This window comes from Coturnix japonica, unplaced genomic scaffold (genome assembly GCF_054131305.1).
Source record: "Coturnix japonica strain WE unplaced genomic scaffold, WE-NBRP24 Scf100, whole genome shotgun sequence".
NCBI classification, from domain to species: Eukaryota; Metazoa; Chordata; class Aves; order Galliformes; family Phasianidae; genus Coturnix; species Coturnix japonica.
In genome coordinates this window covers 23,378-47,359 of record NW_028189003.1, presented here as the reverse complement: position 1 = coordinate 47,359, position 23,982 = coordinate 23,378, and the positions used below count along the sequence as shown (strand labels likewise).

At 50.4% G+C, this 23,982-nt stretch overlaps 2 protein-coding genes across 2 annotated transcripts in view; both read right to left on the bottom strand.

Annotated features, from left to right (window-relative positions):
* The window catches only part of CHD8 (chromodomain helicase DNA binding protein 8), a 182,764-nt gene extending 171,113 nt beyond the window's left edge, over window positions 1-11,651 (bottom strand). The window contains exons 1-6 of the mRNA XM_085534818.1: window positions 11,550-11,651; window positions 7,090-7,182; window positions 5,639-6,003; window positions 3,993-4,107; window positions 874-1,068; window positions 638-706 (exon numbers count right to left, since the gene is read on the bottom strand). Coding sequence (XP_085390944.1) covers window positions 638-706; window positions 874-1,068; window positions 3,993-4,107; window positions 5,639-6,003; window positions 7,090-7,182; window positions 11,550-11,651 — 939 coding nt within the window. The remainder of the gene's footprint in view (window positions 1-637; window positions 707-873; window positions 1,069-3,992; window positions 4,108-5,638; window positions 6,004-7,089; window positions 7,183-11,549) is intronic.
* Window positions 11,652-12,620: 969 nt separating this feature from the next.
* Window positions 12,621-23,085, bottom strand: LOC146751311 (ATP-dependent chromatin remodeler CHD8-like). Its single transcript, XM_085534817.1, has 3 exons — window positions 22,850-23,085; window positions 16,200-16,921; window positions 12,621-13,079 (listed from the first exon to the last, which is right to left on the bottom strand). The coding sequence occupies exons 2-3, from the start codon at window positions 16,803-16,805 to the stop codon at window positions 12,621-12,623; spliced, it is 1,065 nt and encodes a 354-aa protein (XP_085390943.1). The 5' UTR covers window positions 16,806-16,921; window positions 22,850-23,085.
* Window positions 23,086-23,982: the final 897 nt, after the last annotated feature.

Genomic DNA, 23,982 nt, shown 5'->3' with positions numbered 1-23,982 from the left:
CAATTTATGGGGTCATTATGGGGTTTTGGGGTTGGGGTCCCTCAATTTATGGGGTCGTTATGGGGGGGGTCCTTTAATTTATGGGGTCATTATGGGGTTTTGGGGGGGGGGTCCTTTAATTTATGGGGTCATTATGGGGTTTGGGGGGGGGTCCTTTAATTTATGGGGTCGTTATGGGGTTGGGGGGGGGGTCCTTTAATTTATGGGGTCATTATGGGGTTTTTGGGGGGGGTCCCTCAATTTATGGGGTCGTTATGGGGTTTTTGGGGGGGGGTCCTTCAATATATAGGGTCATTATGGGGTTTTGGGGGGGGGTCCCTCAATTTATGGGGTCCTTATGGGGTCTTGAGTGGGGTCCTTTAATTTATGGGGTCATTATGGGGTTTTGGGGGGGGTCCTTTAATTTATGGGGTCGTTATGGGGTTTTGGGGGGGTCCTTCAATTTATGGGGTCATTATGGGGTTTTGGGGTGGGGGTCCCTCAATTTATGGGGTCGTTATGGGGTTTGGGGGGGAGGTCCTTTAATTTATGGGGTCATTATGGGGGGGTCCTTTAATTTATGGGGACATTATGGGGTTTTGGGGGGGGTCCTTTAATTTATGTGGTCGTTATGGGGTTTTTGGGGGGGGTCCCTCACCTCCTTTTTAACCACCCTCATAGACAGCACTTTATCCACAATGGCCGCGTCCTCCTCGCTCGGATTCTCCTACAAAAAACACCAAAAAAAATTAAGCCAAAACACCCAAAATTCGGTCAAAACCGACCATATCCTAATAGAACAGACGATTCTCTATCAGAATTGACCAAAATCGGGATAATTTGACCCAAAAAAAATAGCAAAAAAAGGATGGAAATACCCCCCCCCCCCCTTACCACAAAGAACTGCATGGAGGGCAATGTCTCCCCCTCAGGCTCTGGATCTGGGGCTGGGGGTTGTGGGGCCGGGGGCTGCTCGGTTCTTATAGGGCCGGTGACGTCCAGCTCTTCGTCTTCCTCATCGTCGGTGATTTTAATGTCTAAATCTTCCGTGTATTTCTTGCGTTTCACTTGGCGGTTGGATCTTCGCTTCTAAAAGGGGGGGAAAATGGGAAAAAATGGGGTAAAATGGCAGGATTTGGGGGTTTTTTGGGGGAGAAATGGGGTGGGTGAGGCCTAAAAATGGGGGTCAATGAGGCCTAAAAATGAGGCCTACAAGGCCTGAAAGTTGGGCCCAATGAAGCCTAAAAATGAGGCCTACAAGGACCAAAAGTTGGGCCCAATGAGGCCAAAATTTGGGTCAAAAAAGCCAAAATCTGAGATAAAACAGTTGAGATCAATAAAGAGTGAAGGTTAGAGTCAATAAAGTCAATATTTGGGTCAATAAGGCCCAAATTTGGGGTCAATGAGGCCTAAAAATGGGGCTCATGAGGCCTAAAAATGCGGCCTACAAGGCCTGAAAGTTGGGCTCAATGAAGCCTAAAAATGAGGCCTACAAGGACCGAAAGTTGGGCCCAATGAGGCCAAAATTTGGGTCAAAAAAGCCAAAATCTGGGATACAACAGTTGAGATCAATAAAGCCCGAAGGTTGGAGTCAATAAAGTCAATATTTAGGTCAATTAGGCCAAAATTTGGGGTCAATGAGGCCTAAAAATGGGGCCTACAAGGCCTGAAAGTTGGGTTCAATGAGGCCTAAAAATGAGGCCTACAAGGCCCATAAGTTGGGCTCAATTAGGCCTAAAAATGGGGGCCTACAAGGCCCAAATTTGGGTCAAAAAAGCCAAAATTTGGGTCAAAAAAGCCCAAAATTGGGTCAAAAAAGACAAAATTAGGGGTCCTAAAGTTGAGGTTAATAGGGTCTGAAGGTTAGAGTCAATAATGTCAAGATTTGGGTCAATTACGCCAAAATCTGGGCTCAATGAGGCCTAAAAATGAGGCCTACAAGGCCTGAAAGTTGGGCCCAATGAGGCCTAAAAATGAGGCCTACAAGGCCCAAAAGTTGGGCTCAATGAGGCCTAAAAATGGGGGTCTACAAGGCGCAAATTTGGGTCAAAAAAGACAAAATTAGGGGTCCTAAAGTTGAGGTTAATAGGGTCTGAAGGTTGGAGTCGATAAAGTCAATATTTGGGTCGATAAAGCCAAAATTTGGGGTCAATGAGGCCTAAAAATGGGGCCTAAAAGGCCTGAAAGTTGGGTTCAATGAGGCCTAAAAATGGGGGTCTACAAGGCCCAAATTTGGGTCAAAAAAGCCAAAATTCGGGTCAAAAAAGCCAAAATTTGGGGTCCTAAAGTTGAGGTTAATAGGGTCTGAAGGTTGGAGTCAATAAAGTCAATATTTGGGTCAATGAGGTCCAAATTTGGGGTCAATGAGGCCTAAAAATGGGGCCTACAAGGCCTAAAAGTTGGGTTCAATGAGGCCTAAAAATGAGGCCTACGAGGCCCAGAAGTTGGGCCTAATGAGGCCTAAAAATGGGGGTCTACAAGGCCCAAATTTGGGTCAAAAAAGCCAAAATTAGGGGTCCTAAAGTTGAGGTTAATAGGGTCTGAAGGTTGGAGTCAATAAAGTCAATATTTGGGGTCAATGAGGCCCAAATTTGGGCTCAATGAGGCCTAAAAATGAGGCCTACGAGGCCCAGAAGTTGGGCCCAATGAGGCCTAAAAATGGGGGTCTACAAGGCCCAAATTTGGGTCAAAAAAGCCAAAATTCGGGTCAAAAAAGCCAAAATTTGGGGTCCTAAAGTTGAGGTTAATAGGGTCCGAAGGTTGGAGTCAATAAAGTCAATATTTGGGGTCAATGAGACCAAAATTTGGGTCAAAAAAGCCAAAATTAGGGGTTCTATGGTTGAGGTCAATAAGGACCAAAAGTTGGAGTCAATAAAGTCAATATTTGGGGTGAATAAAGCCAAAATTTGGGTCAAAAATGTCAAAATTTGGTGTTCTAGAGTTGAGGTCAATAAGACCCGAAGGTTGGAGTCAATAAAGTCAATATTTGGGGTCAAAAAAGCCAAAATTTGGGATTCTATGGCTGAGATCAATAAGGACCAAAAGTTGGAGTCAATAAAGTCAATATTTGGGTCAATAAAGCCAAAATTCGGGTCAAAAAGTCCTAAATTTGGGATTCTATGGTTGAGATCAATAAGGACCAAAAGTTGGAGTCAATAAAGTCAATATTTGGGTCAATAAAGCCAAAATTCGGGTCAAAAAGTCCTAAATTTGGGATTCTATGGTTGAGATCAATAAGGACCAAAAGTTGGAGTCAATAAAGTCAATATTTGGGGTGAATAAAGCCAAAATTTGGGTCAAAAATGTCAAAATTTGGTGTTCTAGAGTTGAGGTCAATAAGACCCGAAGGTTGGAGTCAATAAAGTCAATATTTGGGGTCAAAAAAGCCAAAATTGGGTCAAAAATGTCAAAATTTGGTGTTCTAGAGTTGAGGTCAATAAGACCCGAAGGTTGGAGTCAATAAAGTCAATATTTGGGGTCAAAAAAGCTAAAATTGGGTCAAAAAAGCCAAAATTTGGGATTCTATGGCTGAGATCAATAAGGCCCAAAAGTTGGAGTCAATAAAGTCAATGTTTGGTGTCAAAAAAGCCAAAATTGGGTCAAAGAGGCCAAAATTTGGGCTCAAAAAAGCCAAAATTTGGGTCAAAAAGTCCTAAATTTGGGATTCTATGGTTGAGATCAATAAGGACCAAAAGTTGGAGTCAATAAAGTCAATATTTGGGTCAATAAAGCCAAAATTTGGGCTCAAAGAGGCCAAAATTTGGGCTCAAAAAAGCCAAAATTTGAAGTCAAAGAGGCCAAAATTTGGGTTAAAAAAGCCAAAATTAGGGGTCCTAAAGTTGAGGTCAATAAGGCCCGAAGTTTAGAGTCAATAAAGTCAATATTTGGGCTCAACGAGGCCCAAATTTGGGCTCAACGAGGCCGTAATTCGGGGTCAATCAGGCCAAAATTCGGGGACAAAGAGGCCCAAATTTGGGTCAAAAAAGCCCAAATTTGGGTCCAAAACCTCGTACCTGCACACTGGTCTCTTCGTCCTCCCTTGGCGACTGCGCTGGCATCACCTCGGCGTCGGAGTTATCGGACGACGCGTTGCGCTTCCGCTTCTTCCCCACAACCGGGGTGATGGTGCTGAAATGTGGGGCACAAAATGGGGTTAATGGGGGCAGATATGGGGTCGGGGTAAAGGTTGGGGGGCAATAAGGTCGTAATGTGTGGGTAATGGGGCTAGAATGTGTGGGTCGGTGGGTGGGATGTGAATTGGGGTCAATGGGGCCAAAGTTTGGGGTCTATGGGGTCAATGGGGCCAAAGTTTGGGGTCTATGGGGTCAATGAGGACCGAAGTTTGGGGTCTATGGGGCGCAAAGTTTGGGGGCAATGGGGCCAAAATGTGTGGGTCTATGGGTGGGACATGGGTTGGGGTCAATGGGGCCAAAGTTTGGGGTCAATGGGGCCAAGGTTTGGGGTCAATGGGGCCAAAATTTGGGGGTCTTTGGGTGGGATATGGGTTGGGGTCTATGGGGCCAAAGTGTGGGGTCTATGGGGTCAATGAGGCCCAAAGTTTGGGGTCTATGGGGCCAATGTTTGGGGTCTATGGGGCCAAAGTTTGGGGGCAATGGGGCCAAAACTTGGGGGTCTGTGGGTGGGATATGGGTTGGGGTCTATGGGGCCAAAGTTTGGGGTCTATGGGGTCAATGAGACCCAAAATTTGGGGTCAATGGGGCCAAAGTTTGGGGTCAATGGGGCCAAAGTCTGGGGTCTATGGGGCCAATGAGACCCAAAGTTTGGGGTCTATGGGCCCGAAGTTTGGGGTCTATGGGGCCAAAGTCTGGGGTCTATGGGGCCAAAATTTGGGGTCTATGGGGCCAAAGTTTGGGGTCTATGGGGCCAAAGAGACCCGAAGTTTGGGGTCTATGGGGCCCAAAGTTTGGGGTCTATGGGGCCTGAAATTTAGGGCTGAAAACACCTCAAATTTGGGGGTGTAAAACACCTCAAATTTGGGTCAAAATAGGTATAAAAATACCCCCATCTCAAAGTTTGGGGTCTATGGGGCCAAAACTTGGGGGTCTGTGGGTGGGACATGGGTTGGGGTCTATGGGGCCAAAGTTTGGGGTCAATGGGGCCAAGGTTTGGGGTCAATGGGGCCAAAACTTGGGGGTCAGTGGGTGAGACATGGGTTGGGGTCAATGGGGCCAAAGTGTGGGGTCTATGGGGTCAATGAGGCCTGAAGTTTGGGGTCTATGGGGCGAAAGTCTGGGGTGTATGGGGCCAATGAGACCCAAAGTTTGGGGTCTATGGGGCCAAAGTCTGGGGTCTATGGGGCCAAAGTTTGGGGTCAATGGGGCCCAAAGTTTGGAATCTATGGGGCCAAAGTTTGGGGTCTATGGGGCCAATGAGACCCAAAGTTTGGGGTCTATGGGGCCGAAGTTTGGGGTCTATGGGGTCAATGAGACCCGAAGTTTGGGGTCTATGGGGCCAAAGTTTGGGGTCTATGGGGCCAAAGTCTGGGGTCTATGGGGCCCGAAGATTGGGCTCAATAGGGCCTGAAATTTAGGGGGGAAAAACACCTCAAATTTGGGGTGTAAAACACCTCAAATTTGGGCGTGAAAACACCTCAAATTTGGGTCAAAACACCTCAAATTTGGGTCCAAACAGATCTCACCTGGGTTTGCTGCGCCCTTTACTCCTGCTGGCCCCCCCTTGCCCCTTCCCCTTCCGCTGCCGTTCCTCTTTGCCCCCTCCTCGTTCCCCTTTGCGCCGTCGTTTGCGTTCCCCGTCCTCGTTAAGGACGCTGGGTAATTCATCTTCGTTAAGGACGCGGGGGATGTTTTGTTCGCCCCGAGCTCTGGCTCGAGCGATGGCTTCGGCCACGATGCGATTGGCTTTTTCTTGCTTTTTTTGGTGTTCTAATTTACGGGTTTCTTCTGTAGGGCCGCGGGATGGTGGGTTGGTCAACGCGGCCACTTCGCTGCTGCTCAACACTTTGACTACGGACAGACCCGCGGAGCTGCCCTGAGAGGAGCCGGCCTGGAAGAAGATGGGTTAATTTAATTAAAATGGTGATATTTCAAGTCAAAATGAACTAAACTTTGATCGTCTTGACACAGAAATTCATGATCCCGACCAAAAATGAACCAAAGGTTGATCGTCTTGACCCATAACCCCCCCATATAGACCCCATAAACCCCATAGACCCGATATAGACCCCATAAACCCTATATAGACCCCATAAACCCCCCCAACCCCATAAACCCCATAGACCCTATATAAACCCCATAGACCCTATATAGACCCCAGAAACCCCATAGACCCTATATAGACCCCATATAGACCCCATAGACCCCATATAGACCCCATAAACCCCATAGACCCCATAAACCCCCCCGACCCCATAATCCCCCATATAGACCCCATAAACCCCCATATAGACCCCATAAACCCCCCCCATATAGACCCCAGAAACCCCATAGACCCCATAAACTCCCCCTATATAGACCCCATAAACCCCATAGACCCCCATATAGACCCCATATAGACCCCATAAACCCCATAGACCCTATATAGACCCCATAAACCCCATAGACCCTATATAGACCCCATAAACCCCCCCCAACCCCATAAGCCCCCATGTAGACCCCATAAACCCCATAGACCCTATATAGACCCCATAAACCCCCCCAACCCCATAAGCCCCCATATAGACCCCATAAACTCCCCCAACCCCATAAGCCCCCATATAGACCCCATAAACCCCATATAGACCCCATAAACCCCCCCATATAGACCCCAGAAACCCCACAGACCCTATATAGACCCCATAAACCCCCCCAATACTAACCCCATAGACCCCATAAACCCCATAAGCCCCCATATAGACCCCATAAACCCCCCCTATATAGACTCCATAAACCCCATAGACCCTATATAGACCCCATAAACCCCATAGACCCCATAAACCCCCCCCAACCCCATAAGACCCCATATAGACCCCATATAAACTCCATAGACCCCATAAGCCCCCATATAGACCCCATATAAACCCCATAGACCCCATACAGACCCCATAAACCCCATAGACCCCATATAGACCCCATATAAACCCCATAGACCCACCTGCGGCTGCAGCACCACCTTGAGCGGCACCGTGACCCTCTGCCCCGTAGCCCCCCCCACCACTTGTGGGGCGCTGGGCACAGCCGTCACCCCCTGCCCCGTAGTAGCGCTATGGGCCCCATAAACCCCCCCTATATAGACCCCATAAACCCCATAGACCCTATATAGACCCCATAAACCCCCCCAACCCCATAAGCCCCCATATAGACCCCAGAAACCCCATAGACCCCATACAGACCCCATAAACCCCATAGACCCCATAAACCCCCCTTATATAGACCCCATAAACCCCATAGACCCTATATAGACCCCATAAACCCCATAGACCCTATATAGACCCCATAAACTCCATAGACCCTATATAGACCCCATAGACCCCATAGACCCTATATAGACCCCATAAACCCAAACCTCCCCCATAAGCCCCCATATAGACCCCGTAAACCGCCCCTATACAGACCCCATAAACCCCATAGACCCCATAAGCCCCCATATAGACCCCATAAACCCCCCCTATATAGACCCCATAAACCCCATATAGACCCCATAAACCCCACCCCCCCCACCCCAGACCCCATAAACTCAACCCCCCCCATATAGACCCCATAAACCCCCCCATACTAACCCCATAGACCCCATAAACCCAAACCTCCCCCATAAGCCCCCATATAGACCCCATAAACCCCATAGACCCTATATAGACCCCATAGACCCCATAAACCCCCCCCAACCCCATAAACCCCCCCTATATAGACCCCACAGACCCCATAAGCCCCCATATAGACCCCATAAGTCCCCCCTATATAGACCCCATAAGCCCCCATATAGACCCCATAAACCCCCCCGACCCCATAAACCCCATATAGACCCCATAAGCCCCCATATAGACCCCATAAACCCCATAGACCCTATATAGACCCCATATACCCCCCCATACACCCACCCCAGACCCCATAGACCCCATAAACCCCCTATATAGACCCCATAAACCCCATAGACCCCATATAGACCCCATAAACCCCCCCCAACCCCATAATCCCACATATAGACCCCATAAGCCCCCATATAGACCCCATAAACCCCCCCATACTAACCCCATAGACCCCATAAACCCCACCCCCCCCATATAGACCCCATAAACTCCCCCTATAAACCCCCTCCATATAGACCCCATAAACTCAACCACCCCCCTATATAGACCCCATAGACCCCATAAACCCACCCCAGACCCCATAAACCCAACCCACCCCATGGACCCCATAAACCCCCCCACCCCATAAACCCAACATCCCCATCCCTACCCCATAGACCCCATAAACCCCCCCAACCCTATATAGGCCCCATAGACCCCATAAACCCACCCCAGACCCCATAAACTCAACCCACCCCATATAGACCCCATAGACCCCATAGACCCCATAGACCCCATACAGACCCCATAGACCCACCTGCGGCTGCAGCACCACCTTGAGCGGCACCGTGACCCTCTGCCCCGTAGCCCCCCCCACCACTTGTGGGGCGCTGGGCACAGCCGTCACCCCCTGCCCCGTAGCAGCGCTATGGGCCCCATAAACCCCCCCCTATATAGACCCCATAAACCCCACAGACCCTATATAGACCCCATAAACCCCATAGACCCCATATAGACCCCATAAACCCCATAGACCCCATATAGACCTCATAAACCCCCCCATACTAACCCCATAGACCCCATAAACCCAAACCTCCCCCATAAGCCCCCATATAGACCCCATTAAACCCCCTCAACCCCATAAGACTCCATATAGACCCCATAAACCCCCCCTATATAGACCCCTTAAACCCCATAGACCCTATGAGACCCCATAAACCCCATATAGACGCCATAAACCTCCCCTATATAGAGCCCATAAACCCCATAGACCCTATATAGACCCCATAAACCCCCCCAACCCCATAAACCCCATATAGACCCCATAAACCCCCCCTATATAGACCCCATAAACCCCATAGACCCTATATAGACCCCATAAACCCCATAGACCCTATAAGACCCCATAAACCCCCCCTATATAGACCCCATAAACCACCATATAGACCCCACAAACCCACCCAACCCCATAAGCCCCCATATAGACCCCATAAACCCCCCCTATATAGACCCCATAAACCCCATAGACCCTATATAGACCCCATAAACCCCCCCCAACCCCATAAGCCCCCATATAGACCCCATAAGCCCCCATATAGACCCCATAAACCCACCCCAACCCCATAGACCCCCTCATCTCCCCCATCCCAACCCCATAGACCCCATAAACCTCCCCGACCCCATAAACCCCATAGACCCCATAAACCCAACCCCATAAACCCCCCCTATAAACCCAACATCCCCATCCCAACCCCATAGACCCCATAAACCTCCCCGACCCCATATAGACCCCATAGACCCCATAAACCCAAACCCCACCCCATAGACCCCATAAACCCCCTACCCACCCCATAAACCCCACCTCATAAACCCACCCCCCCCATAAACCCACCCCCCCCATAAGCCCCCCCCAGACCCAACCCCCCACCACCCTGACCCCATAGACCCCATAAACCCCATAGACCCACCCCAGACCCCATAAACCCCCCTTATCAACCCCATAGACCCCATAAACCCCATAGACCCCATACAGACCCTATAAACCAACCCACCTGCGGCTGCAGCACCACCTTGAGCGGCACCGTGACCCTCTGCCCCGTAGCCCCCCCCACCACTTGTGGGGCGCTGGGCACAGCCGTCACCCCCTGCCCCGTAGTAGCGCTATGGGCCCCATAAACCCCCCCCATATAGACCCCATAAACCCCATAGACCCTATATAGATCCCATAAACCCCCCCAACCCCATAAGCCCCCATATAGACCCCATAAACCCCATATAGACCCCATAAACCCCCCCTATATAGACCCCATAAACCCCATAAACCCCCCCAACCCCATAAGCCCCCATATAGACCCCATAAGCCCCCATATAGACCCCATAAACCCCCCCTATATAGACCCCATAAACCCCATAGACCCCCCCAACCCCATAAGCCCCCATATAGACCCCATATAAACCCCATAGACCCTATATAGACCCCATAAGCCCCCATATAGACCCCATAAACCTCCCCTATATAGACCCCAGAAACCCCATAGACCCCATAAGCCCCCATATAGACCCCATAAACCCCATAGACCCTACATAGACCCCATAAATGCCATAAACCCTATATAGACCCCATAAACCCCCCCAACCCCATAAGCCCCCATATAGACCCCATAAACCCCCCCTATATAGACCCCATAAACCCTATATAGACCCCATAAACCCTATATAGACCCCATAGACCCTATATAGACCCCCAACCCCATAAGCCCCCATATAGACCCCATATAAACCCCATAGACCCTATATAGACCCCATAGACCCCATAAATCTCATATAGACCCCATAGACCCACCTGCGGCTGCAGCACCACCTTGAGCGGCACCGTGACCCTCTGCCCCGTAGCCCCCCCCACCACTTGTGGGGCGCTGGGCACAGCCGTCACCCCCTGCCCCGTAGTAGCGCTATGGGCCCCATAAACCCCCCCTATATAGACCCCATAAACCCCATAGACCCTATATAGACCCCATAAACCCCATAGACCCTATATAGACCCCATAAACCCCATAGACCCTATATAGACCCCATAGACCCCATAAACGCCCCCCAACCCCATAAACCCCCTCTATATAGACCCCATAAACCCCACCCCCCCCATATAGACCCCATAAACCCCACGCCCCCCTTATAGACCCCATAAACCCCATAGACCCTATATAGACCCCATAAACCCCATAGACCCTATATAGACCCCATAAACCCAAACCTCCCCCATAAGCCCCCATATAGACCCCATAAACCGCCCCTATACAGACCCCATAAACCCCATAGACCCCATAAGCCCCCATATAGACCCCATAAACCCCCCCTATATAGACCCCATAAACCCCATATAGACCCCATAAACCCCACCCCCCCCACCCCAGACCCCAAAAACTCAACCCCCCCTATATAGACCCCATAAACCCCCCCATACTAACCCCATAGACCCCATAAACCCAAACCTCCCCCATAAGCCCCCATATAGACCCCATAAACCCCATAGACCCTATATAGACCCCATAGACCCCATAAACGACCCCCAACCCCATAAACCCCCTCTATATAGACCCCATAAATCCCATAGACCCCATAAGCCCCCCCTATATAGACCCCATAGACCCCACAGACCCCATAAACCCCCCCTATATAGACCCCATAAACCCCATAGACCCCATACAGACCCCATATACCCCATAGACCCCATATAGACCCCATAAACCCACCCCAACCCCATAAACCCCATATAGACCCCATAAACCCCATAGACCCCATAGACCCCATACAAACCCCATAGACCCACCTGCGGCTGCAGCACCACCTTGAGCGGCACCGTGACCCTCTGCCCCGTAGCCCCCCCCACCACTTGTGGGGCGCTGGGCACAGCCGTCACCCCCTGCCCCATAGTAGTAGCGCTATGGGCCCCATAAACTCCCCCTATATAGACCCCATAAACCCCACAGACCCTATATAGACCCCATAAACCCCATAGACCCCATATAGACCCCATAAACCCCATAAGCCCCCATATAGACCCCATAAACCCCATATAGACCCCATAAACCCCACAGACCCCATAAGCCCCCATATAGACCCCATAAACCCCCCCAAAGACCCCATATAGACTCCATAAACCCCATAGACCCTATATAGACCCCATAGACCCCATAAACCCACCCCATATAGACCCCATAAACCCAAACCTACCCCCCCAACCCCATAAACCCCCCCATAAGCCCCCATATAGACCCCATAAACCCCCATATAGACCCCATAAGCCCCCATATAGACCCCATAAACCCCATAGACCCCATAAGCCCCCATATAGACCCCATATAGACCCCATAGACCCTATATACACCCCATAAACCCCACCCCCCCCATATGGACCCCATATAGACCCCCAACCCCATAAGCCCCCATATAGACCCCATAAACCCCATATAGACCCCATAAACCCCCCCAACCCCATAAGCCCCCATATAGACCCCATAAACCCCCCCCAACCCCATAAACCCCCCCTATATAGACCCCATAAACCGCATAGACCCCATAGATCCCATATAAACCCCATAGACCCTATATAGACCCCATAAGCCCCCATATAGACCCCATATAAACCCCATAGACCCCCCCAACCCCATATAGACCCCATATAGACCCCATATAAACCCCATAGACCCTATAAACCCCATAGACCCCATAGACCCCATAACCCCTATATAGACCCCATAAACCCCACCCCCCCCATATAGACCCCATATAGACCCCCAACCCCATAAGCCCCCATATAGACCCCATAGACCCTATAAACCCCATAGACCCCCCCAACCCCATAAGCCCCCATATAGACCCCATATAAACTCCATAGACCCTATACAGACCCCATAGACCCTATACAGACCCCATAGACCCCATATAAACCCCATAGACCCACCTGCGGCTGCAGCACCACCTTGAGCGGCACCGTGACCCTCTGCCCCGTAGCCCCCCCCACCACTTGTGGGGCGCTGGGCACAGCCGTCACCCCCTGCCCCGTAGTAGCAGCGCTATGGGGCTGTTGTTGTAAGATCTGAACCTTCTGTGGGGCCGGCCCTATAGCGCTATGGGGCTGTTGGACCTGGAGTTGTATGGTCACCACTTTGGTTGGGTGTCCTGGGGTGGGTTTGCTCTGCCCTATAGCCGCTATGGGGTTTCCTTGTAGGACGATCTTGCCTGGGATGCTCCCTAATACAACGTGACGTTGGGGGGGTTGTTGGCCTGGGGGGGGGGTGGGACCCCCGGAATTGGGGGGGGGTTGTTGGAGGACCAACGTGATGCGCTTGGATTCGCCCTATAAGAGAATATGGGGGTTATGGGGTTATGGGGTTATGGGGTGCTTGGATTCACCCAAGACCCCATTTAGCCCCCCAAGACCCCCCCAAGACCCCATTTAGCCCCCCAAGACCCCATATCCCCCCCCCAGACCCCATATCCCCCCCCCACGACCCCATTTAGCCCCCCAAGACCCCCCCAAAACCCCATTCTACCCCATATCCCCCCCCAAGACCCCATTTAGCCCCCCAAGACCCCCCCAAGACCCCATATCCACTCCCCCAGACCCCATATCCCCCCCACGACCCCATTTCGCCCCCCAAGACCCTCCCAAAACCCCATTCTACCCCATATTCCCCCCCAAGACCCCATATCCCCCCCCAATGACCCCATATCCCCCCCCCAAGACCCCATATCACCCCCCCCAGACCCCATTTAGCCCCCAAGACTCCATTTTGCCCCCCCACCTCCCCCAAGACCCCATATCCCCCCCCCAAGACCCCATATCACCCCCAAGACCCCATATCCCCCCCCCAAAACCCCATTTAGCCCCCCAAGACCCCATATTTCCCCCCCAAAACCCCATTTAGCCCCCCAAGACCCCATATCCCCCCCTCAAAACCCCATTTAGCCCAAGACCCCATTTTGCCCCCCCCAAGACCCCATATCACCCCCTACTCCCCCCCCAGACCCCATATCCCCCCCCCAGACCCCATATCCCCACCCTAGACCCCATATCCCCCCCAAGACCCCATATCCCCCGCCACGACCCCTTTTAGCCCCCCAAGACCCCCCCAAAACCCCATTCTACCCCATATCCCCCCCTTAAGACCCCATATCACCCCCCCCAGCCCCCCAATCCATCCCCCAACCCCATATCCCCCCACCCCCCACAAGACCCCCCCAAAACCCCATTTTGCCCCCCCCACGACTCCCCAAGACCCCATATCCCCCCCCAAGGCCCCATTCTGCCCCCCAAGACCCCCCCCAAGACCCCATATCCCCCCCCCATGACCCCATATCCCCCCCCAACCCCCCAATCTCCCCCCCAAGACCCCATATCACCCCTTGCAGACTCCATATAACCCCCCCACGACCCCATATCCCCCCCCCAAAACCCCATTTAGCCCCACAAGACCCCATTTAGCCCCCCAAGACCCCATATCTCCTCCCCTACCCCCCCCCACGACCCCATATCCCCCCCCAAAACCCCATATCCCCCCTCCCCTCCCCCCAGACACCATATCCCCCCCAGACCCCCCATATCCCCCCCCAGACCCCATATCCCCTCCCAACACCCCATTTCGCCCCCCAAGACCCCATTTTAGCCCCCCCCAAGACCCCATATCCCCCCCACAACCCCATTTAGCCCCCCAAGACCCCCCCAAAGACCCCATATCCCCCACACAACCCCATTTAGCCCCCCAAGACCCCATATCCCCCCCCCAAGACCCCATATAACCCTCCCCCAGACCCCATATCCCCCCCACAACCCCTTTTAGCCCCCAAGACCCCCCCAAAACCCCATTCTACCCCATATCCCCCCCCCAAGACCCCATTTAGCCCCCCAAGACCCCCCCAAGACCCCATATCCACTCCCCCAGACCCCATATCCCCCCACAAGACCCCATATCCCCCCTCAAGACCCCACCAAAACCCCATTCTACCCCATATTCCCCCCCAAGACCCCATATCCCCCCCCCAGACCCCATATCCCCCCCCCAGACCCCATTTACCCCCCCCAAGACCACATTTAGCCCTCCCATATCCCCCCCCACGACCCCATTTAGCCCCCCAAGACCCCCCCAAGACCCCATTTTGCCCCCCATATACCCCCCACAAGACCCCCCAAGTCCCCATTTTGCCCCCACCCCAAGACCCCATATCACCCCGCAGACTCCATATAACCCCCCCCAAGACCCCATATCACCCCCAAGACCCCATATCCCCCCCCAGACCCCATATCCCCCCCCGACCCCTTTTAGCGCCCCAAGACCCCCCCAAAACCCCATTCTACCCCATATCCCCCCCAGACCCCATATCCCCCCCCAGACCCCCCATATAACCCCCCAGACCCCATATAACTCCCCCCCAGACCCCATATCACCCCCCAAAACCCCATATAACCCCCCATACCCCCCCCAGACCCCATATAACCCCCCATATCCCCCCCCAGACCCCGTATAACCCCCCATATCCCCCCCCAGACCCCATATAACCCCCCCCAGACCCCATATAAACCCCCCCAGACCCCATATAACCCCCCATATCCCCCCCCAGACCCCATATAACCCCCCATATCCCCCCCCAGACCCCATATAACCCCCCCCAGACCCCATATAAACCCCCCCAGACCCCATATAACCCCCCATATCCTCCCCCAGACCCCATATAACCCCCCATATCCCCCCCCAGACCCCATATAAACCCCCCCAGACCCCATATAACCCCCCCCAGACCCCATATAACCCCCCCCAGACCCCATATAAACCCCCCCAGACCCCATATAAACCCCCATATCCCCCCCCAGACCCCATATAACCCCCCATATCCCCCCCCAGACCCCATATAACCCCCCATATCCCCCCCCCGAACCCCATATAACCCCTCATATCCCCCCCCAGACCCCATATAACCCCCCATATCCCCCCCCAGACCCCATATAACCCCCCCAGACCCCAAATCCCACCCCCAACCCCCCATATCCCCCCCCCAGACCCCATATAACCCCCCATATCCCCCCCCACGACCCCATATCCCCCCCCAACCCCCCATATCCCCCCCCAGACCCCATATAACCCCCCATATCCCCCCCCATATCCCCCCCAGACCCCATATAACCCCCCATATCACCCCCCAGACCCCATATAACCCCCCATATCCCCCCCCAGACCCCATATAACCCCCCCCAGACCCCATATAAACCCCCCCAGACCCCATATAACCCCCCCCAGACCCCATATAAACCCCCCCAGACCCCATATAACCCCCCCCAAGACCCCATATCCCACCCCAGACCCCATATAACCCCCCATATCCCCCCCCCAGACCCCATATAACCCCCCCCAGACCCCATATAAACCCCCCCAGACCCCATATAACGCCCCCCCAGACCCCATATAACCCCCCCCCCCCTCACCTGCGCAGGCCCCGACGTGAGTGTGACGGCCGGTTTGAGGGGGGTCCCGGCCCCCCCGGCCTTAACGGGCTGCAGCACTAATTGCTTCACGTTCCTCCCCGGAGCCACCAACCTCTGTGTGGGGGGGGTCCCACCACCTGAAGCCCCCCCCCCATTTCCAGGGGTCGTAGGGACTATAGAGACCCCCGGCCTTATAGGGGGGGCCGCTAAGACCTTAGCGAAGGTCACTTTACCCCCATTAGGGTTTTGGGGGGCTGCCATAGGGGTTAATGGAGGGGTTTGGGGGGGGGCTTTAAGAATGACTATCTTTGGGGCCCCCCCTGTTTGGGGTGGGGCTGAGACCCCCATAAAGGGGTTGCCTTGGCTCAGCACCTCTTGTTCTTGAGGTTGGGGGGCTGGTGGGGGGGGTTGGGGTTGGGGTTGGGGGTCGTTATTAGGGGGGGGGGCTTGAGGAGGTGGTGGGGGGGGGGCTTCGGGTTGGGGGGGGGGATCCAGCCCCCCTGCTAAACCCAAAGCTTCTTCTATGGGGTCTTGGGGTTCATCGGTTAAAGGGTCCAGCCCGAAAAGATTGGGGTCGTCAAATAGGTCCATGATTGGATCCGCCATATTGGGGGGGGGGGGGTGGGGGGGGCTCCCCACCCCCTAAATAGGGGGGGGGTCCCTTGTGTTTGGAGTCAGGGGGGGGATGAAGACGGCGATGAGATCTTGGGGTCGCTGCAGACCTATAGGGGGAGAGAAAGATAAAGGGTGAGTGAGCCAAAATGGAGGGATTTGGCCCTAAAATGGGGAGGGGGTCCCCATTCTGCCCCATAACCCCATAGAGATGCCTTAATCCTATAGAAATCCCTGTGTTTCTATGGGGTTCTGCTTCCCCTAATCCTATAAAGACCACCCCAGCCCCATAAGGGGCTATAGGGTCCTATAGGAGCCCCATAAGGGTCTATAGGGTCCTATAGAGACCCCTCAGCCCCATAAGGGTCTATAGGGTTCTATAGGAGCCCCATAAGAGTCTATAGGGTCCTACAAGGACCCCTCAGCCCCATAAGGGGCTATAGGGACCCCTCAGCCCCATAAGGGTCTATAGGGTCCTATAGGGACCCCTCAGCCCCATAAGGGGCTATAGGGACCCCTTAGCCCCATAAGGGTCTATAGGGTTCTATATGAGCCCCATAAGGGTCTATAGGGTCCTACAGGGACACCTCAGCCCCATAAGGGTCTATAGGGTCCTATAGGAGTCCCATAAGGGTCTATAAGGTCCTACAGGGACCCCTCAGCCCCATAAGGGGCTATAGGGACCCCTCAGCCCCATAAGGGTCTATAGGGTCCTATAGGAGCCCCATAAGGGTCTATAGGGTCCTATAGGAGCCCCATAAGGGTCTATAGGGTCCTATAGGAGCCCCATAAGGGTCTATAGGGATCCCTCAGCCCCATAAGGGTCTATAGGGTCCTATAGGAGCCCCATAAGGGTCTGTAGGTTCCTATAGGGACCCCTCAGCCCCATAAGGGTCTATAGGGTCCTATAGGGACCCCTCAGCCCCATAAGGGTCTATAGGGTCCTATAGGAGCCCCATAAGGGTCTATAGGTTCCTATAGGGACCCCTCAGCCCCATAAGGGTCTATAGGGTTCTATAGGGATCCCTAGGCCCCATAAGGGTCTATAGAGTCCTATAGGAGCCCCATAAGGGTCTATAGGGTCCTATAGGGACCCCTCAGCCCCATAAGGGTCTATAGGGTCATACAGGAGCCCTATAAGGGTCTATAGGGTCCTATAGGGACCCCTCAGCCCCATAAGGGTCTATAGGGTCCTATAGGAGCCCCATAAGGGTCTATAGGGTCCTATAGGGAGCCCTCAGCCCCATAAGGGTCTATAGGGACCCCTCTGCCTCATAAGGGGCTATAGGGTCCTATAGGGACCCCTAACCCTATAGGGCTCTTCTCTCTGAACCCCTCCAACTCCATAAGGGTCCCCAAATCCTATAGGGACCCCCTTCAAACCCTATAGAGACCCCTTATATCCTATAGGGATCCCTCAACCCTATACGGAACCCTACACCCCATTGGGATTCCTTAAAGATCCCCTATAGGGACCCCAATCTGAGGCCTATGGGGTAAAATGGGCTCACAGTGAGGTAAATTCTCACATAAATGACCCAAAAATCGCATTTATGAGGTAAAAAAGACCCTAAATAACACAATTATGAGGTAAAAAAGACACTAAATAACACATTTATGAGGTAAATTAGACCCAAAATGGGAAAAATTCTGTCATAAACGACCCAAAAATGGACTCATGAGGTAAATGGGAGCCACAATAATGAGGTAAACTGGGCTCCCAGTGAGGGAAATTCACACATAAATGACCCAAAATCACATTTATGAGGTAAAAAAGACCCTAAATAACACAATTATGAGGTAAAAAAGGCCCTAAATAACACATTTATGAAGTAAAATGGACCCTAAATGCGAAAAATTCTGTCATAAATGACCAAAAATGGACTCATTAGGTAAATGGGAGCCACAATAATGAGGTAAACTGGGCTCACAGTGAGGGGAATTCTGACATAAATGACCCAAAAATCGCATTTATGAGGTAAAAAAGGCCCTAAATAACACATATATGAGGTAAAAAAGACCCTAAATAACACATTTATGAGGTAAAATGGACCTTAAATGGGAAAAATTCAGTCATAAATGACCCAAAAATGGACTCATGAGGTAAATGGGAGCCACAATATTGAGGTAAATTCTCACATAAATGACCCAAAATCACATTTATGAGGTAAAAAAAACCCTAAATAACACAATTATGAGGTAAAAAAGACCCTAAATAACACATTTATGGGGTAAATTAGACCCAAAATGGGAAAAATCCGTCATAAATGACCCAAAAATGGACTCATGAGGTAAATGGGAGTCACAATAATGAGGTAAACTGGGCTCACAGTGAGGAGAATTCTCACATAAATGACCCAAAAATCACATTTATGAGGTAAAAAAAACCCTAAATAACACATTTATGAGGTAAAAAAGACCCTAAATAACACATTTTTGAGGAAAATTCGGCCTTAAATGGGAAAAATTCTGTCATAAATGACCCAAAAATGGACTCATGAGGTAAATGGGAGCCACAATAATGAGTAAACTGGGCTCACAGTGAGGGGAATTCTGACATAAATGACCCAAAAATCACATTTTTGAGGTAAAAAAGTCCCTAAATAACACAATTATGAGGTAAAAAAGACCCTAAATAACACATTTATGAGGTAAAATAGACCCTAAATTACACATTTTTAAGGTAAATTCGGCATTTTAAGGTAAAAATCCTGTCATATAAGCCCCATTTAGGCCCTGTTTCCTCAATGGTTCCCCCCATTAACTCATCCTTTCACCCTATATACCAACATTACGTCACTAAAAAACCCCAAAAATCCCTTTTTTGGGGGTAAATCCTTTGCCAGCAACGCATTTAAATGCTATTTTTTAACATATTTTATAACATTATGAGGTAAAAAATACCCTCCCACCGTATAATTCAATATGAGGCCTACAATCCCCATTGAAGCCTATGGAGGGGGGGGGGGGTTAAAAGATACATTAAATCGAGCCCCAAAAACCCCATAAACCCAAAATAAGCATTAAATAAGGTGAAAATGAGGTAAAAAAAGAAGAAATAGAGCAATAAAATGATATTAAAGCAACCCCCCCCCCATATAAATAGAGATATATAGAGCAAGGCCCTATAGGATATAATGGGGGGATATAGGATATAATGGGGGTGTATAGGATATAATGGGGGGGTATAGGATATAATGGGGTATATAGGATATAATGGGGGGGGTATAGGATATAATGGGGGGGGTATAGGATATAATGGGGGTTAATGGGGGTATATAGGATATAATGGGGGCGTATAAGATATAATGGGGGGGTATAGGATATAATGGGGGTTAATGGGGGTGTATAGGATATAATGGGGGTTAATGGGGGTGTATAGGATATAATGGGGGTATATAGGGTATAATGGGGTATATAGGATATAATGGGGGTTAATGGGGGTGTATAGGATATAATGGGGGTGTATAGGATATAATGGGGGAGTATAGGATATAATGGCGGTTAATGGGGGTGTATAGGATATAATGGGGTATATAGGATATAATGGGGGTTAATGGGGGTATATAGGATATAATGGGGGTGTATAAGATATAATAGGGGGGTATAGGATATAATGGGGGTTAATGGGGGTGTATAGGATATAATGGGGGGGTATAGGATATAATGGGGGTTAATGGGGGTGTATAGGATATAATGGGGGTATATAGGATATAATGGGGGGATATAGGATATAATGGGGGTTAATGGGGGTATATAGGATATAATGGGGGGATATAGGATATAATGGGGGCTAATGGAGGTGTATAGGATATAATGGGGGTGTATAGGATATAATGGGGGTTAATGGGGGTGTATAGGATATAATGGGATATAATGGGGGTATATAGGATATAATGGGGGTATATAGGATATAATGGGGGGGTATAGGATATAATGGGGGGGTATAGGATATAATGGGGGGGTATAGGATATAATGGGTGTTAATGGGGGTGTATAGAATATAATGGGGTATATAGGATATAATGGGGGTTAATGGGGGTACATAGGATATAATGGGGGGGTATAGGATATAATGGGGGTTAATGGGGGAGTATAGGATATAATGGGGGTGTTTAGGATATAATGGGGTATATATGATATAATGGGGGGGTATAGGATATAATGGGGGTTAATGGGGGTGTATAGGATATAATGGGGGGGGATATAGGATATAATGGGAGTTAATGGGAGGGTATAGGATATAATGGGGGTGTATAGGATATAATGGGGATTAATGGGGGTATATAGGATATAATAGGGGGGTATAGGATATAATGGGGTATATAGGATATAATGGGGGGGGTATAGGATATAATGGGGGTTAATGGGGGTGTATAGGATATAATGTGGGGGATATAGGATATAATGGGGGTTAATGGGGGTACATAGGATATAATGGGGGGTATATAGGATATAATGGGGGTCAATGGGGGTATATAGGATATAATGGGGGAGATATAGGATATAATGGGGGTTAATGGGGGTGTATAGGATATAATGGGGGTGTATAGGATATAATGGGGGGATATAGGATATAATGGGGGTTAATGGAGGTGTATAGGATATAATGGGGGTGTATAGGATATAATGGGATCTAATGGGGGTGTATAGGATATAATGGGGGTGTATAGAATATAATGGGGGTTAATGGGGGTATATAGGATATAATGGGGGTGTATAGGATATAATGGGGGTATAGGATATAATGGGGGTTAATGGGGGTATATAGGATATAATGGGGTATATAGGATATAATGGGGGGGATATAGGATATAATGGGGGTTAATTGGGGTGTATAGGATATAATGGGGGGGTATAGGATATAATGGGGGTTAATGGGGGTGTATAGGATATAATGGGGGGGTATAGGATATAATGGGGGTTAATGGGGGTATATAGGATATAATGGGGGTGTATAGGATATAATGGGGGTTAATGGGGGTGTATAGGATATAATGGGGGTGTATAGGATATAATGGGGGTCAATGGGGGTATATAGGATATAATGGGGGTGTATAGGATATAATGGGGGTTAATGGGGGTGTATAGGATTTAATGGGGGGGATATAGGATATAATGGGGGTTAATGGGGGTGTATAGGATATACTGGGATATAATGGGGGGGTATAGGATATAATGGGATCTAATGGGGGGGTATAGGATATAATGGGATCTAATGGGGGGGTATAGGATATAATGGGATCTATTGGGGGGGTATAGGATATAATAGGATATAATGGAGGGAATATAGGATATAATCAGGGGGGGTATAGGATATAATGGGGGGGTATAGGATATAATGGGATCTAATGGAGGGGGTATAGGATATAATAGGGTATATATGATACAATGGGGGGGGTATAGGATATAATGGGGTATATATGATATAATGGGGGGGGGTATAGGTTATAATGGGGCATATATGATATAATAGGGGGGGTATATGATATAATGGGGGGCTATAGGATATAATGGGATCTAATGGAGAGGATATAGGATATAATGGGGGTGTATAGGATCTAATGGGGGGGTATAGGATATAATGGGATCTAATGGGGGGGTATAGGATATAATGGGATCTAATGGGGGGGGGTATAGTATATAATGGGATATAATGGAGAGACATAGGATATAATGGGGCTTAATGGGGGTGTATAGGATATAATGGGGGGGTATAGGCTATAATAGGATATAATAGGGGGGGTATGCGATATAATAGAATATAATGAAGAGAATATAAGATACAATGGGGGGGGGTATAGGATATAATGGAGAGTATAGGATATAATGGGGGGGGGTATAGGATATAATGGAGGGTATAGGATCTAATGGGGGGGGGTATAGGATATAATGCCATCTAATGGGGGGGGTATACGATATAATAGGATACAATAGGATATAATAGGATACAATAGGATATAATGGGGGGGTGTATAGGATATAATGGGGGGGGGGTGTTATAATGGGGGGGGGGGGGGGGGGGGGCGTGTCCTTACCTGAGGCGGGAAAAGGAAAATGGAGGAAGAGGAAGAAGTGGGGGGGGGGGAGGAAGTTAAAGGGGGGGGGGGGGTTGGAATAGGAAGGGGGGGGTGGGGGGTGGGGTGAAGGAGGAAGGGGGGGGGGGGGGGGGTTGTCCGGGGCCTCCTCGGTTCGAGACGGCGGCGGCGGCAACGCACCGCCAAGCCCCGCCCACACCTCCGGCTTAAGCCACGCCTCCGCCTCGGTTTATATAGGGGAGTAGGCCGCAAGTGGGCGGGGCTTAAAGAGGCTAAGGACCCCACCCCAGTAATAGTGTGTCTACGGAGGGGTCCTTATTCACTTTATAGGTGTCTGTTGAGGTGCCTGATTTGTTTTCGCGCTGTAGGTGGCTGTTGAGGTGCCTGATGGAAGCGAAGGGGTTGTTAAAGGGTTTTAATGCAAAAGCCGTTTAGAAGAAGGAAATTGGGTGAGAAAAGGCCCAAAATTGACTGAAATCCACAAAGTTTGACCCAAAAATGGGTTGTGAATGGGACACAACACATTTGAAGTCATGAAAAGGCCCAAAATGGACCGAAATCCCTCAAATTTGACCCAAAAATGGGTTCTGAATGGGGCCAAATCCTCTCAGGGTTAGGAAAAGGGCCGAGAAAAGGCCCAAAATGGACCAAAATCCCCCAAATTCGACCCAAAAATGAGTTATTAATGGGGCCAAATCCTCTCAGGGTTAGGAAAAGGGCTGAGAAAAGGCCCAAAATGGACCAAAATGCCCCAAATTTGACCCAAAAATGAGTTATTAATGGGGCCAAATCCTCACAGGGTTAGGAAAAGGGCTGAGAAAAGGCCCAAAATGAACCAAAATCCCCAAAATTGGACCCAAAAATGGGGTGTGAATGGGGCCAAATCCTCTCAGGGTTAGGAAAAGGGCTGAGAAAAGGCCCCAAAATGAACCAAAATCCCCCAAATTTGACCCAAAAATGGGATCTGAATGGGCCACAACCCCTTCAGAGTCAGAAATTGGGCTGAAAAACAGCCAAAAAATGGACCAAAATCACCCAAATTCGACCCAAAATGGACCAAAATCCCCCAAATTGGACCCAAAAATAGGTTCTGAATGGGTCACAACTCCTTCAGGGTCAGAAATTTGGGTGAA

Excerpts from the sequence above, each read along its gene's own strand:
- LOC146751311 (XM_085534817.1), bottom strand. The coding sequence starts at position 16,805 with ATGGCGGATCCAATCATGGACCTATTTGACGACCCCAATCTTTTCGGG. Across the intron at positions 13,080-16,199 it reads TCACGTCGGGGCCTGCGCAG|GGCGAATCCAAGCGCATCAC; the intron begins GTGAGGGGGGGG and ends ATTCTCTTATAG.